This window comes from Mauremys reevesii, linkage group 2 (genome assembly GCF_016161935.1).
Source record: "Mauremys reevesii isolate NIE-2019 linkage group 2, ASM1616193v1, whole genome shotgun sequence".
Lineage (NCBI taxonomy): Eukaryota > Metazoa > Chordata > Testudines > Geoemydidae > Mauremys > Mauremys reevesii.
In genome coordinates, this window is record NC_052624.1 from 266,593,710 (window position 1) to 266,609,863 (window position 16,154).

The window sequence follows — 16,154 nt, forward strand, 5'->3', positions numbered from 1 at the left end:
CATAATTCCCATGAATGTTACTGGTCACTGTGCTCTGTTGAGGAGAACAAGCCCCTTACTGTGAAAGATGTAAGCTTCTCTAGGACTAATCGGGAGAGCAACAAAACAGCAACACAATGATTGTGACACTGCATGTCAATTTAAAATGTACCTACAGATCTCATTCCTATAAATGAGGAAATAGTTTTTGGGAAATACCTAGAAGTAACATACTTATCTGTCCTTTGGGAGTTTATGTGGGGTCATTACTACCACAGTTTAAAAAACTAATCAATAGTCAGTCTTAAATGGGCATCAGAGGAGTGAATTAAACCCAAACCAGCTCATTGCAGCCGAGGTTTAAGGATAAATGTTCACAGCATACATCTTAAGCACACAATAAGGCACAACTAACTCACACAAATAGAAATATTTTCAAAAGAACAATTCAAGTGTCTAAGCCTTAGACTCTAAGGCAACTGGATACAGAGACAGAAGAGACCTCTAAATCTATGCAAGCTGGAAACAACTGAGCACATGGCTGAGAGTAAGAAATTCCTGAATTCTAATCTGAGCTCTGCTATGTGCTCTTGGGCAAATTACTTAATCTACACTTATCAGTTTCTCTGTGCGCAAAATAGGAATATTACTAATTGTTTACATCACAGGAGTGTTGTGATGATTGAATAATGTTTGTACAGCACTCACATAAGTGCTAAGTATTACTGATTCTACATTAGTTACTTTGAGAACTTTTCCCTTGCTCTCCAAATTTTAACTCCTTTCAGATTAAAATACTTGTTCCTGTGAAAGAGATAGGGTTTTTTCTTTTTAAAACAAACTAAAATGTATGCGTTATTAACAGAGTAAAATACCTTTATAATATCATGAAACTGCCGATTCATATTTTTGTTTGTAATAACAATTTCCTTAATTTTTACAGAGGTCCAATAAAAAGGAGTGGGACTAGATATTTGTTTCTTGAATATTCACTGATCACTGGAGTTGGGAAGGAGCCTTTGGACAATTTATGAAAACAATTATTTTAGTCAAAGAGTTCCAAATTTTCACTCACATAATTATGTAAATTTAAATACATGCAAGTACTCTACTAACAGTACACCTACATCTACTAACAGAGAGTCAGCTAATGGCCTGAACCTGCAAACATCTATGGACATGCTTAACTTTACACAGGTGAAAAGCATATAAAGATGATTGAACTAAAGCCGGCTTCTAATTTTCCTTGGGGGTGCTCAACCTCAACCCTATTCCCACTCCACCCCATCCTCAAGTCCCCAGCACTTCCCACCCCCGCTCCACCCCGACCCCATCTCTTTCCTGCCTCTTTCTGACCCCTCCCCTGAACGTGCCCTGTCCCTGCTCCTCCCCCTCCCCCACCCAGCACCTCCTGCATGCTGCTGAACAGTTATTCCGAGGCATGCAGGAGGCACTGGGAGTGGGAGGAGTTGATCAGTGGGGCCTGTGGCCCCAGACATGACTCACAGATCCCAGTTTGAGAACCATTGAACTAAAGTGTTTACAGAATCAAGGCCACATGAATATTTGGTGTAGGCTGATAGAGGTAATCACAAAGTGAGAGAGTTACATAGACAACAGAAGTCAATACTGGCCTCCTGCAATACAACACACCCAGAAAACTTCCCCCTCCCTCCCTGCTTGCATAGCCTTACATTGTAAAACAGGTCATGACGAGTCCTATACACAAGTTTTTTGAAAAAAGGATGCCCTTACACGTATTTTTGTGACCAGCTAATCATTGTGCACAGGAGGACATAATACCGGGTACAAAGAATTTTGATTTTGCAGAGAACTCTGCAATGCTAAAGAAAGTTTCCGGCATTTTTATTGTTGCTAATTTCAGTAGAAAATTATTTTTGTTACAACTTCAGTATTCCTAAAACCCCTGGCTGTTAAAATCCATTTTTAAAAAATTAAGAACATCATAACAAAATCACATATACATGATCTATAAGACAAGTTACCTTTTTAACACCAGTTTTGACTGCTCTCTCTATTACATCCAAAAAGTCATCTGCAAAAGTAAAAATCTGGTAAATTAAGGTCCAGATCTTAAAACATAATTTAACTTGCACATTCCTTTGCAATAAAGCCATTTATGTATAGTTAATATTATGCTTAACATGGTATGAATAATCTTTGGATACACACAATTATTTAATCTTTAGGAAGGGAAATAGGAAGATGATGCAAATGACTAAGAACCTGATCTAAAACCTATTTAAGTTAACAGGATGTTTTCCATACACTTCAATGGGCTTTGGATCAGGACCTAGTTACATAAACGCCGTCTTGAGCTCTATGTCTGAAAAATGTGTTTGCTGAAAGTAGTAGTTTATAGTGGGCCACTGTGCCCTAGCACACCAACAGTGACAGCTCACTCTGCCCGAATGGACCCCCATCTGCTGAGTTGTCTCTATGGGTAGAGAATGTGTTGCTTAACGTGTCTGTAGGTGACTGTAGGCCAACTAACCCCACCAATTTTCTGTTCCTCCCTCAAGAGCTGAGCTGCCTGCATGGTCACTCAATACTTGTTCTCCAATATTGAAATCAAATCCAAATGAAAGGCTGCAGTTAAACCAAATGCTGTTTATTTAAGGAACTGAGAAGAATGAAAATGAATTACAAGTTCTTTGGTAAGTGGAGAAATTCTCTAATTTCCCTTTACCTTCTCTAAATAACTCTGCTTTAGAGTTGGTTGGAAAAAGGGTCAGCATATTTCATGAACATTTTCAAAAGAAACTAAAGGTTATTTTTCACTTAAAAAATAGTTTTGTTTCAGTGGGGGGAAAAAAAAAAACACTCATGTTTTCTTTAAACTTTCTCCCACTGTTTTCCACTAGAAAATGGAGACGAGAGAATAAAAAAAGTGAAAGAAAGTAGAATTTTCGCCACCAAACAAAACTGAAAAAATAGAGAATTTTTTAATTTACAATTTTTTAATGAAAATGGAAATGTTCTCAAAAAAATTTCCATTTAGCCAAAAAGTCATTTATAAAAAAAAATTATCTGGCTCTACTCTGTATCTTTTACTACAATGTTATTTTATAACTTTGTGTATTTCTTACAGCCATACTCCTTAGCTACTTTATCCTTCCACATCATAAAACAGCAACAGACTGAGGGAAACTATCTTCAGGAATCTAAACAAACTAATACTTATTTGTATTTTGAATATGCTCCTATGATTTGCCCATGTACTGTAAGAACAATTATCAGGTTTACAAAATAGACCAATTAAATATTTAAAATACTGACATAAATGCAACTCCTGCTGATATGACAAAGTTGATTCTGTGAATTTGTAGCATAAAGAAATGCACTCTAAAAACCTGTGTGAATTTCATATGCATTGCTGTTTAACTTTGATGTATTATGATTAATATGGTATGAATAGTCTTTGGACATAAATAATTGGATAGCTATAACAAAGTGAAGCCAACTATCTTGTCTTCAGCAGAAGAGATGGACTGGATTAGGGCTGAAGTTCCCACAAACTAAAAAAAAAAAAGTAGATAGTAGGAAAGCACTGGAGTTAAGATATGCAGGATAATAATATGCTACACTTTAAGTGTCTTCCTTTTAGAAGAAGTGACCAGCTGAAAGATTTATTTTGTGTGAATATAAGAAAAAACATCAAAATTATACCATACAATACAATTTACTTTATCTGGTTTCTTTAATTATGCCTGGGAAAAATTTGCACCACTGTGCGCGCGCAGAATTTATGTCCCCCACAGATTTCTTTGATTCCCTGCAGAAAAATGACTTTCTGACAGAGAAACGAAGGGAAGGTGCAAAAGCAGTCACACTCTGCTCCCTAGCTGTGCAGGTACATTGTTTAAGGCACCCGGAGTAGCTGGTGGAGAGGTAAATCACTGCAGGGCTGGGGACACCCCAGTCAGTGGCTCCTACCCTGAGCCGGGATCAACTGCTAGTCCCAGCTGGGCTGGAGGCAGGAGGATGGGGCTTCCTCTTCCCCTGAAAGATGGACCAATAAAAAGGAGGTGAACAAAAATGTATAGGAAGAAAACCCCAGAGGAAAGAAAAATAGAAGAAAATTTGCTCAGTGTTAGGACTGAAATAATAATAATAATCATCTAGAATTCATGTCACTACATTGTATAAAACCTCACACCTAAGATTTTTGAATCTCCCTTTTTTTTTTGAAAGAAGAGAGTGGAAAAGAAAAGGAACGTGTAGGAGAGAATTCTCTGACAAATATGAAATTAATGTCCTGTAATACAATGTATCACAAAATAATTCACATGGAAACTAAAGAGAAAAAGAAGCTTGAAGATTTACAGACAGAAATCTTGACTGTCATTACTAATAAATATTTCCTGAGAGACAGTGGGTACAGCTCTGTACATACACAACAGAAGTCATGGACCTTGTCACATAAAACTTACAATCTAAACCAGACAGACACTGCAGTCTAAAAATATAGGACAGGAGCCTCAGCTGGTGCAAATCAGAGTAGCTCCACTGATTACAATGGAGTTACAGCAAAGTATACCAGCTGATGATCTGGCCCACAAAATACAAAGGCTGGAGGTCTAAACTCAGATCTGTCTGTATAACCTTGTAAAACCACTTCGGAAAGACTTTACCAAAATGTTCAGCTACTTAGACTAGTATCTGTATGGAAGTTACATTGCAAAAAAAAATAATATATATATATATATATATATATATATATATACACACACACACTACTTAGAAGGTATAAACATTTATTTTTAAAGCACCAATGTCACCTTGTATGGGTGTAAGTTAGTAAGTGTAAAAAAGTGGAAAATGTCTGAGAACTTGAAAACTGGACATTAACAGACCACAAATTCCAGTGATGATTGAACCTGGTGGTATACTAAACAAAAAGAGCTCTCAACTATGCTTGTAGTTGTTCCCATCATTTCACGCTACCTTAAAACAGACATTCTAAGCTTAGAATCATAGGGTTAGAAGGGACTGCAAGGGTCTAGCAGTCTAACCCCATGCCAATAACCCTGTTACTTCCCTCTGAAGCACCTGGCATTGGCCACTGTCAGAAGACAGGACACTGGGCAAGATGGACCATTAGTCTGATCCAGTATGGCTGTTCTTATGCCAAGATGCAGGATTTATTGTGTCTAAGCCATCCAAGACAGATGGCAATCCAGCCTCCTTTTGAAAACCTCCAGTGAAGGAGCTTCCACAACCTCCAGAGACAGGCTGTTCCATTGTCTTACTGTTCTTACAGTTCGGAAGTTTTTCCTGAGATTTAATCTAAGCTTCAGAATGACAACCCTGGAATCTCATAATATAGATAATGTTGCTTAGATACTATACGCAACTGCTGAGAAAAAAAGATGACTATTTCATATTTACTGTTCAGGTAAGAAATATGATAAAAAAACTCCTTGAATTTGTCAAAAGTTACAAACATTTACCTTGATGTTTCTGTGTACCTCTGTAAATGCCTCTGAACATAGGATCTGTCAAGTTAATACCAATATCTGCAGTGAGAAAAACAATGCAGGCTGAATTAACTGTTATAGTCTTTCTTTTTCACATGTAGATCAACAGGGTTGGTGCTGAAAGTAAGACATGGAGAAACAGATACGTCTTCGTGTACATGATGGTTCTGAGAGGCACCCGATACCACAGAGCTAGATGAGTAGTTTAAAGTGTAACCATGTGTTTTCTTCAACAAGCCTGAAGTTTAACTAATTCTTCTTAGACTTGCTAGAATGACAAATTCTGGCTTGTTTTGGAATAAGCATCAGACTCATTCTACCTTATAAAATGTGTAAAACCCGACTCCACCTGCAGCAAAGCTAACGCCTCAATAATAAGCCCACTATGTAACGGTGTGTATTGGCACATCTCCAGCTGTGCTCCCTAGTGCCAGTCCCGGGCAGGGCAGCGACACAGGGAAAGACGCAGCGTCTCCCGCACCTGCTGGGTCAGTGGCTGGCAGCTTCTCAAAACCGACCGGCCTCCCCCGGGACAACCCACCGGCAGAAAGACAGGGCGGGGGAGGAAACATCTTTCAGCGGACCAGCTTCTGCCCGTGAACGAGACAAGCTCCTGAGCTTACACAGGCCAGCCCCGGGGGGAAGCGTCCTTCACTTCTCCCGCGCCCCATGCGGGGGGGGGGGGGCACACACCGGAGCCCTCTGCCCGGGCTCCGCACTCCCCACAGCCGGACCCCACGCCCGCCCCCTCACCGATGAATTTAAAGCGGCTCATGGCTACAGCAGCTCCGCAGTCTCCTGGTTCCGGGCCGGCGGAAGGAAGGAAACGTCCAGCCTGGGCGCCGCGGGCTCCTCCCCCTTCCCGTCGGCCCGCGCGCGCCTCCTTGGCGAAGGTGAGGGGTGGGCCGAAGCCCGAGATGGCGGCCTACCTCACGCACCAGCAGAAGGTGATGCGGCTCTACAAGCGGGCGATGCGCCAGCTCGAGTCCTGGTGCATCCACCGGTGAGAGCGGGTCGCGGAGGGATCTCGGGCCCCCTACGAGCCGCCCCCGCCCTCAGCGCCGTGCACGGTCCCCTCGCCGAAGCGCCCTGTGAGCGCCGGGGTGGGGCGCCCCCTGAGCCGTCTCCATGGGGGCTGGGCGCCAGGCAGGGCGCCTCAGGCTGCAGCCTTCCCCATTCCCCGCCCCCCCGGCTCTCATCCCTCCGCAGCGCAGGCCCCTTGACCTCAGCGCTGAAACCTCGGGCCCCTTCCCCTGCCCGGGGGCGGGCGGGAGGTGAGCTCGGGGGATGGGGCTGCTGCGCGCGGAGGTCGCTGTCTGCGCCCACCGGTGATATTCTGATGTCAGTAACGGTCAGTAATCAACGGGCGGAACGCGGGTCGGTGCGAGGTGGGATCACGCTGGGGCCTGAAGGGAAAGAAAAGGGCATTGAAAGGAGACCGGTCAGTTTAGGCGTCAGCCCATCTCCGCTGTCTGAAAGATCTCTGGCATTGGTGCTGCTGTACTAAAGTCTCTTATGTTCAGTCTCATTTGAACTTTTCCTTGACTTCAAACTTTTCAGTTATACAGTATCAGAGGGGTAGCTGTGTTAGTCTGGATCTGTAAAAAACAACAAAGAGTCCTGTAAAAGCAGCAAAGAATCCTGTGGCACTGTATAGACCAACACACGTTTTGGAGCATGAGCTTTTGTGTGCGAATACCTTCTTCGTCGGATGCATGTAGTGGAAATGTCCAGGGGCAGGTATATAAAGAGTCCTGTGGCACCTTATAGACTAACAAATGTATCGGAGCATAAGCTTTCATGGGTGAATACCCACTTCATCAGACCCATCATGCGTCTGATGAAGTGGGTATTCACCCACGAAAGCTTATGCTCCGATACATTTGTTAGTGTATAAGGTGCCACAGGACTCTTTGTTGCAGTTAAACAGTAGTCCATTGTATTAATACCTAGCTCTAAACTAGCCTTTTCTATCCAGAGTCTTCAAACAGCTTTGTGAAGGCAATTGGTATCATCATCTCCATTTAACAGATGGGGAAACCTGAGGCCCAGAGACTTGACAGGATTTTCCCCAGGTCACCCAACAGAATAGCAACAGAGCCAGGAATAGAACCTAGGCCTCCTGAAGTCCACTCCAGTGCTCTATCTGATACATCACGGAATATCCATCACTTGTGGACTTCAAATCAGGACCCACTATTCTTTTTAAAGATATGCTATAGCTCAAACAGACGTTACAGGCTTGATGCAGCAATTACTGGGTGAGGCTCTATGGCATTGATGGGCAACCTGCGGCCCGTCAGGATAATCAACTGGTGGGCTGCGAGACAGTGTTTATGTTGACCTTCCACAGGCACGGCCGCCTGCAGCTCCTGGGGCTGCGGTTTGCCGTTCCCGGACAATGGGTGCTGTGGGAAGCAGTGCGGGCTACAGGGACATGCTGGCCACCACTGCTCTATCTTCTGTGTTACGCAGAAGATTAGATTAGATTAACATAATGGTCCCTTCTGGCCTTAATCTATTTGTATTACAGTAGTGTCCAGTGGCCTCAGTCAGGATAGGATCATCAGGGCTCTGCTGTGCTGGTTGATGTACAAATACTTAGATGTTCTCTGCCCAAAAGGGTTTAACACTTTTTTTGGGTAGGTTGCTTATTACTAACAAATTTTTGCATTCCAGTAGGCCAAAAGGCTCCTATCAAAATCCTGGCCCCATTGTGCCATCTGCATTACAAACATGGATAAAGAAACAGCCCCTACCCAGGAAGGCATGAGTCTTAAAAAATACAGGAGCAGACAAAGGATTAGGGATGGGGATAGAACATAAAAATAACTGAAATAGGCACAGTTTTGTTACTTGCTTAAGGGGCAGCATGGTCAAGTGCAGAAAATTTAAGGGAGAAGCTTATCTGTGGGCAGTGTCTCAAGTGCTAGAACAGGGCAAATTGTGAAGGCCTTAAAGATAGTCAAGAAGTACTGTTTGATACAAGAAGGAACCAGTGCAGGGATTAGGTTAGTGCAATGATGTGATAGTTTTCCTGGCTCACACCACTTATCATAGCATCAGTATTTCAAATTAACTTGAGAAGGTCAGTTTGCAGTCAAGCCCAGGGAGGTTGCAGTAGTCAGGGTGCAAGATTATGGGAGTTCTGGTGATGTGGACCGAGAGGACAAACAGGATTGTGGAGATGTTATGAAGGAATTGTCTAGACAGTGCCTGGATGGGTAGAACTGCAGAAAGGGCTTAACTTCTTTATAACTAGATAAAGAGTTTGACTCATTTCAGACTAGACAGTATACAAGGAGAACCTACTGTAGACATCCAGTGACTAGATGACACAAGGAGGCTCTTCTATCCCTGATTTCCATGAAGAATGGTGATGATGTGAATTCTCTAAAGGTCAAGGGCAAGTCTTTTAGTCTGTGGTGAGGAAACTTCTAATATTCCCATATTAGAAAACAACCCTGATATTTTTACCACTAGAAATGTTGCACATTATTTGTATCTATAGGGACAAGTATCGATTCTTTGCCTGCGTGCTGAGAGAACGGTTCGAAGAACACAAAAATGAGAAGGATATGGTGAAAGCAGTAAAATTGCTGAGAGCTGCTGAGGAAGAACTTTGGGCAATGCAGCATCCTCAACCTTACATCTTCCCTGATTCTCCTGGAGGCACATCTTATGAGAGATATGAATGTTACAAGGTAGGTAGTATCAGTGGAATGTTTGACCTATGTTGTTCTCTCCTGTCTTAATAAGTTGTGTCTCGTTCTGTTGGGAGTGGAAGATGGGAATTTCAAGCACTGTTTATAGTGTTTTGCTCTTTTGCTGGTCTGTCAGGACTCTAGTTTTAGTTTGGTCTATTGAAAGACCTCTGCTACTTCAGTCCCCCATTGCCTTACTCCACTAATATTACAAACTAGATTTGTAGATGTTCAGAAGATGCTTTGTGGATCTTAATTATATGTTTGGTACTTGAATACTACAGTATGATGGGCACTAAGAAAAAACAAGAGCCTTACTTCAGTGTTCTTAGAATGGTAAAGTTAATAAAAATTTAAAAATAAAGAAACTCCTAGTTAAAGTTCTTATGTGAACTCTAAGTCTGATCTCTTCCTGTTTCTTATATGCATTACATTAAGACTATAGTTCTGTATGGTACAACTAGGGTGATCAGATGTCCTGATTTTATATTTGAGGCTTTTTTCCTTATATAGAAGCCTATTAAGCCCCATCCCCATTTTTCACATGTGCTGTCTGGTCACCTTAGGTACAACCGAGATACATCCTTTCCTACATCCGTAAATAGGATTTGACAGAGAGGATAATGGCCTTCCAGATAAATCCAGCAGGATGTTCCATGCATAAAGGGTAGCAAGAAAGAAACAAATGGAAAGCAAGGCTGACAATAGCAGTGGGAATTGAATGGCAACTTGATAAACAAGCAAATACATAAGAAAGGGAAGAGCTGTGAAAGATCTTGAAAGCAAGAACAAGGAAGAAGCTTGAATTTGCTGTGATGGAAGGATTCAAAGGGGGGTGGACTTACATGATCAGTGCAAAAGACAAGAAATCACCTTAGCTGTACTTGAACAGACTTGGGAGGGACATGGGTTGTGGGAGGCTAGAGAGGAGGTTGCAGTAATCAAGGTGAGGGATGAATGAGTCTTAACAGTATGCACAGAAGACAGTCAGTTTGGGAAATGATATGGAGGGAGAAGCAACATGATTTGTACATGGCCTGGATGTGAGGGAGAAGGAATCAATGATTCCCAGATCATGGGCCTGAGTGATAGGGAGGATGATAGTGGTGTCAACAGTTACAGAATTAAATCAATGGGAATTGTATATGATGAAAGAAAAATGGACAAGATTCATCTCAACATAATTTTTTTTTTTAACTATCTCTTCTCCTTTTCTCTTCCTGTTTGGCTAAATCCCAAGTAGAACCATAATTGCTGGGGATGAGGCTAGATGGACAGCACCGGCTGTCCGAAAAGGATACAGCTACTTCAAAAAGTAGTTGCCCTAAGAGTCCAGGAAATGGGAGACATGCCTATGTCTTCCTCACCTCCCAAGACATGGCAGTTTCCTGGGTGGGGCACTGCCGCAATGATTTTACTAGATCAGTATTGATGCCACAGGGGGTTCCTGGGCTGGGAAGGGACTTTATTTATTTTATTTTATTTTATTTTTCCTCATAAAAATGCCAGAACTGGGTGGGAGTGGGAGTTTGCTGTGGAGTTTATAACCCTCTGATTAAGTGCAGTGGTTTTTTTGTTTTTTAAAGGGTCAGTAACAGGCTCACTTCATCTTTCATTGTTCTTCCCTTGGTGTACTATCACTTTGCTGCAGGGGTCTGTCCCCTGATTGTGGGTTAAGGGATTTCACAAGAGCGGAAAATCCAGTGTAAGTTTATGCTCCAGTGTTGTAAGGAAGATAGACCCCAGAGTAGGAATATTAACACAAGAACTTTTTAACAATGTTCACGTGTGGTGCCTGTTCGTTCAGAATTTATAAATAATTGAAGACACCCCCCCCTCAACAAAGTAAAGCTAGGTCTATATTCTACTTTTAATTAAGGATAAATGTGTACAAGGTGTCTGAATTCTTTGTGCCTAGAGACTTAAAAACAAAAATGTGCACTCCCCATGTTCTCAGTTGTAAGAACCACAACTTAAATAGCTTATCCACTTTTCCCAAAATTCTGATTTGATTTAAGATGAAGCATGCAAGGCTTCAAGCTGAACACTTTTGCTTGCATGTGCAAAAAAAACCTATTGAGTCTAGAATGGGTTCACTAATGACTCCATCATGGTTGAACAGTGTAAATGTAGCTAACTGGCTGGTCTGATGCATTTTACAGCTTTTCAAATCCCATTTTCTTAAAATGTATTTCAGGGAGAAGATTAAATTGTCACTGAGATTAAAGCACTTTGTATAGTAACTGATTTGAAACAAGTAGCAGCAAAAATGCTGTTTAAGGGGACACCATCAATTTAGAAGTGACACTTATGTGGGGATAAGTAACACCTAAGATGACAAACTGAAAGGGGTTAGAGAAATGTTTTTTCTTCTCTTTTGTTTTTACTTTGTGCACTTGATAGCACTAGTCAGTTTAATTGTTTCCTCTGTATAGTCCCTTTTCTCCTCTTGATGATATGCATCTTTCACCTTACAACAGAGAAGGAAAATATTTACAACAGGAACTTGTACCACATAAAAATTTTCATGAGGTCTTGGACAGGGGTAGTACTTGGAACTACGATTTTATCTTTCTCTACTGGGGGATTGTGTATGTCTTACTTGGAGCCCAGAAGATGCATCCACCTTTAATCCAGATATACCACCTTGTCTCGACTAGACATCACTTCAGAGTTCAGATTGTACCATAATCTTCTGGATATGTGACTGCTGAGCTACACCCTTGCAGACAAGGAGAAGTAAACTCTGAAAGTTGGATCACTGTGGTGTTCTAATTATATTTTGCCATCATCATTTCATCTGGTTTGCACCACAAATGCTGGCAACTAAACCCCAAATTTAGGAGGACATGAGTTTTTAAATTACCCCTCTTCGGTAACTTAACTAATAGTATAAGCAATTGGCATTCTTTCAAGGGCAAAAATGAAAGTAATTGGCCTAGTGAACAGAACACTGGACTGGAACTCAGGAGGCCTGAGTTCAGTTTCCATCCCTGCCACCTAAGGGTGACCTTAGGCAAGACACTTCACCTCACTGTGCCTCCATTTCCTTTTTCTGTGAAATGGAGTTTAAAAATACTGACATCCTTTGTAAAACACTTTGAGATCTACTACTGAAGAGTACTATATAAGAGGTAGTATTATGTAATGCTTTGCTTTATGGACCACTTACCTATGTTGTATTAATGTGATTGTCTAAGCTGTGTTGCTGTATATTCTGTAGTTTCTCATATCTAGTGCCTGGATTTTTGACAGGCTCCTGAGTGGGTCTTGGATTTCTGGCATCCTTCTGAGAAGGCAATGTATCCTGATTATTTCGCCAAAAGAGAGCAATGGAAGAAGCTGCAGTTAGAAAGCTGGGAAAAAGAGGTCAGTGCTACTTCAATGCGGAGTGAAGCTTTAGTATATGGCTCTGTGCTTTCAAAGAAGTAAACTTAACATATTCCAGACTCCAACTGGGTGACAAGAAACACTTAAATTTCCCTACTGAAGTCTTAATAGAATACTCCAGTAAAGTTGTTAAGCACTGTGATACTGACAGCTTTCTTAATGACACACCTTCATAAGGACTCAAAGATCATTTCAGAGTTAAAGCTGCAATTATATCCTTGTCTCATCCTGTTGTGGTTAAGTATTGCACCAGGTACACTGAAAGTTAAGTGTTACACTAGGACAAATAGGACTAACTCTATTATTATTACTGTAATATACCTTTTGCAGGTAGCTCTGAAGAAATAGATATATGCTTTTGAAAAGCTCATTTTGTCAATGTGCTTTAAAGAATTCAGAACAATCTTGGCCTATTCTCCATTTAGTTTTCAGGAGAAAAAAAGTTGCTAATTATGTTGGAATCTTGAACTTTTTCCAAACGTTAATATTTAGGTAAATGGATGGGATTTGTGACTGTGCAATTACATAGTGGTGGTGAAGCTGACCTTAACACTAGTTGTCACATTCTTAACTTCAGAAACGATCAACTCAAAATAACAGCAAATGGGAGCTGAGGCTCTTCGCTTCATACAGAACTTATTTCATGTTTAAAAAGGCTGTATCCTGCAAGAACATTAGAGCAAGTCCATTAAAATCAATGAAAAGGCACTTACTGACTCCAGTGGTGCTGGCTTGTGGTCGAGAGTATCTGATAGGCTTCCAAAGCAGAGGGAGGATACTCATTAACTGTAACAAATAATGGAATAATCACAAGCTTCTGTTTAAAATATTGCTTTGTCATTAACAAGTTTTAACTTAAACTATTGTAGGGGCAGAAGATCTGTAACTGAAATTGCAAATGAGCACTTGATAGTGCAGTCAACCTAAATGAGGGAATTTTATTGGTATTGGCTCTATCCTGTTTATGAGGTCAGTTCTTCATCTGGTTATAGTTGTGATATAAGGAACTGTTCTGGGCCTATATTTGAGACCAAAGCGAAATACCAAAAGAAACACATCAAGATTCAAGACTTAAGTATACTAGGTGAAGTTGTTTTCTTGTATGTTTTAGGTTAAGCAACTAGAGGCCGAAACTCCACCTGGTGGTCCTGTGAATGAAGCCTTGCCCCCAGCTCGCAAAGAAGGGCATCTGCCACCTCTGTGGTGGCAGTATGTAACCAGACCCCGAGAACGGCCAATGTAAAAGAATCTGTGCATGAACAAGCAAATTACACTTGTGGTTTGTTCTCCATAACCAGTAGGAATTCCAGTTAACATGCACTACTGTACTTAATGCACAATAAAACTAAAATAAACGTGAAATGTTCATCACACTCAACAAAATGTTATGGTTCTTTCAAAAGTTTACAGCTGAACCTTGACTTAATACAACTTTGAAACTTTACTATGCAGAAGAAATATGCTATTTTCCCTTTATTTTTTAGTAGTTTAACAGTACTATATATTTGCTTCCCCCCGTCTGTTTCGCCTGATCGTGTACTTCTGGTTCCAAATGAGGTGTGTGGTTGACTGTCAGTTTGTAAGTCTGGTGTTTGTATCTGTGAGGTTCTACTGTAGTGTGTAGGCATCTGTATCTTCACAAATCATTTGGGGCCTGTAGGCCAGATGGCTGGAAAAAAAAGTAAACAACATTTTAGTTGGGTGCTGTGCATCCCTCTGCACTGACCTCTTCCTGTAAAACGTTAATTCTGCTTCTGAAATGTTAATTCTGCTTCTGAAATGTTAATTTCTGGCCTTTCCTAGTTTGATAGGAGGAGGATTGAGGCTTTTATTGAAGTTAAACACGTGCCAAGTTCTTAACAGTGATGAGCAGTCTCTAATCCTCTTAATAACTGAACTTTCACTCATGCCTTGTGTTATCATTCACACTAGTTCTTCTATTAGTCTTTCCTCCTAGACAGGATATGAATTTCAAAAGTGAAAGACAAGCAGAAAAAGATGGCCAGGCTGCCTCTGTACAGTGAAGCAGAAGGAAAGGTCAAAAGTCCTACTTGCTTCTCTTTGCTGTTTTTGCTTTAAGACACTGCACTTCGCAACTACTACATGGCAAGACAGAATAAGCTAAAATGTAAGCAGTTGTCCAAAAATGCATTTGGATATCAGACATTTTAAGTAGTACTACAAACTATGGGTGCATCTCTAGTAAACTAGTTGCATTATTTTGTTTCACATTAGAGTGCTTGTGAGCCTTCTACTGATTTGGCTAAATGGACTAAAAGTGATTTGATTTTTAAAAAAAAACCAACCCGTAAAGAACCATTTTAATGGTATTTGGCTTGATGCAGCAGTCTCCTGCTGGAAGAAAAAGTCCTAGTTTCAAGCACTGGGAATAAATGACTTGTTTATCTTAAACTGTGTAAATGTGTTAGTCAGCAGGGAAATCTGGATGCTCATGCATTCATTAAGTTAAATGTTCCTTAATGAAACTAAGGTAATGCAAATGCTAGATGCAAGTTTGTTTATGCAGCAGTACCAACATTATTTATGCAAGGCATCACTTTTCCTTCTCCGAAGCTGGCCCATAGTGCTCTTTGAGATAAACTTAAGATGTTTTAAAAAAAGTGACTAGTACAGAGTTTAAGCATAGAAGTTTCTGGTTATCAGGGAATAACCTACCAATTATCAAGGGGTGTGAAGTTCAGTTTAAGATTGGGTGGTGTAAGGAATACATCATCTGCAATACCCTCGATTGAGGGTAAAAGGTTGATGGGTCAAAGTACCACTTTTCCTTCTCTGAAGTTGGCTTATGGTGCTCTTGATATAGTACAATTGAGCAATTCCTCATCTGCCAAGCACAAAGCCTTTTTTCCCTTAATCCCCTCTAGCATTACCATGTAGTACCAGCAGGTGGACATGTTTAGAAAACTGATTGCCTCACTAACTCTAGAAAACTGCTGAAGTGGAGAAAACAAACTATCAATTTTGATTACTCCTTTCTAAGGATAGCCTCCTCCATGCAGTATACTATCTTAGCTACTCTTTCATTAATACATAACAAATGGAAAAGACTTACAGCAAGGAAGAGTCCCTTGTGAGAATTCTAAGAATCTCCATCTCTCTGCAGGAAGCTTTGTAAGGGAAAAAGAAAAGCGTTCCCTCTAATAGGAATTTAATGCCAATTAGGTGATGTCCTGGGTGGGGTTCTCAGAGCACCAGTTGGCCACTTCAAAGAAAGACAAATGCTGGATAGGTAATTTGTACTTGTTTAGTGTAGAATCATAGCCATTCAAATTGTGTATTGGAGTCCTCATGCTGAGGCTTTGAGCAATTAAATAGCTGGGAGTGTTGCTTGAATGAAAACCTCTACTGGGCTGAATGAAATGGTAGGCAAGTCTGTTGGCACCTATGAAAGAGAAAAGCTTTATCACACTTGTGTATTCCAGAAATGTGAGTGATCCCTTGGGCCATGTAGGTTGACATAATGAGCTAGGTTGCTCTGCTGCACTGGTAAGAAAAGATTGGGGGGGGGGGGTAGGAGTATGGGTTAGAATGCACTATTCTGCAGTGGGGGAAAGAAAAA

At 41.0% G+C, this 16,154-nt stretch overlaps 2 protein-coding genes and 1 long non-coding RNA gene across 12 annotated transcripts in view; 2 read left to right on the plus strand and 1 right to left on the minus strand.

Moving 5' to 3' along the window:
• Positions 1 to 3,928, plus strand: part of LOC120396796 — a 24,427-nt gene extending 20,499 nt beyond the window's left edge. The window contains exons 2-3 of the long non-coding RNA XR_005593394.1: positions 2,523 to 2,657; positions 3,092 to 3,928. This is a non-coding gene — a long non-coding RNA (uncharacterized LOC120396796). The remainder of the gene's footprint in view (positions 1 to 2,522; positions 2,658 to 3,091) is intronic.
• Positions 1 to 6,366, minus strand: part of TATDN1 (TatD DNase domain containing 1) — a 27,923-nt gene extending 21,557 nt beyond the window's left edge. Inside the window, exons 1-3 of one of the 7 annotated variants that reach the window (XM_039521885.1) lie at positions 6,234 to 6,366; positions 5,454 to 5,519; positions 1,986 to 2,035 (exon numbers count right to left, since the gene is read on the minus strand). In XM_039521885.1, the coding sequence (XP_039377819.1) occupies positions 1,986 to 2,035; positions 5,454 to 5,519; positions 6,234 to 6,255 (138 nt within the window). In that variant the 5' untranslated portion in view covers positions 6,256 to 6,366. The other 6 variants (XM_039521886.1, XM_039521884.1, XM_039521883.1 and 3 more) reach the window with 6 other exon arrangements.
• On the plus strand, positions 6,350 to 13,952 carry NDUFB9 (NADH:ubiquinone oxidoreductase subunit B9). Of its 4 annotated transcripts, none has more exons than XM_039521893.1 (5): positions 6,351 to 6,483; positions 8,766 to 8,905; positions 8,992 to 9,184; positions 12,440 to 12,553; positions 13,686 to 13,952. In XM_039521893.1, the coding sequence occupies exons 2-5, from the start codon at positions 8,847 to 8,849 to the stop codon at positions 13,815 to 13,817; spliced, it is 498 nt and encodes a 165-aa protein (XP_039377827.1). In that variant the 5' UTR covers positions 6,351 to 6,483; positions 8,766 to 8,846; the 3' UTR covers positions 13,818 to 13,952. The 4 variants fall into 4 exon arrangements, with proteins under 4 accessions (XP_039377824.1, XP_039377827.1, XP_039377828.1 ...); XM_039521891.1 differs by lacking the exon at positions 6,351 to 6,483 and adding an exon at positions 6,832 to 6,921; XM_039521890.1 differs by lacking the exon at positions 8,766 to 8,905 and having other exon boundaries at positions 6,350 to 6,483.
• The last annotated feature ends 2,202 nt before the right edge of the window (positions 13,953 to 16,154 follow it).

Bases quoted from the DNA above. Each gene is read 5' to 3' on its own strand.
- NDUFB9 (XM_039521890.1), top strand. From the start codon at position 6,398: ATGGCGGCCTACCTCACGCACCAGCAGAAGGTGATGCGGCTCTACAAG. The intron at 6,484-8,991 runs GTGAGAGCGGGT...TTGTATCTATAG, and splicing joins GAGTCCTGGTGCATCCACCG to GGACAAGTATCGATTCTTTG. The intron at 9,185-12,439 runs GTAGGTAGTATC...GATTTTTGACAG, and splicing joins AGAGATATGAATGTTACAAG to GCTCCTGAGTGGGTCTTGGA.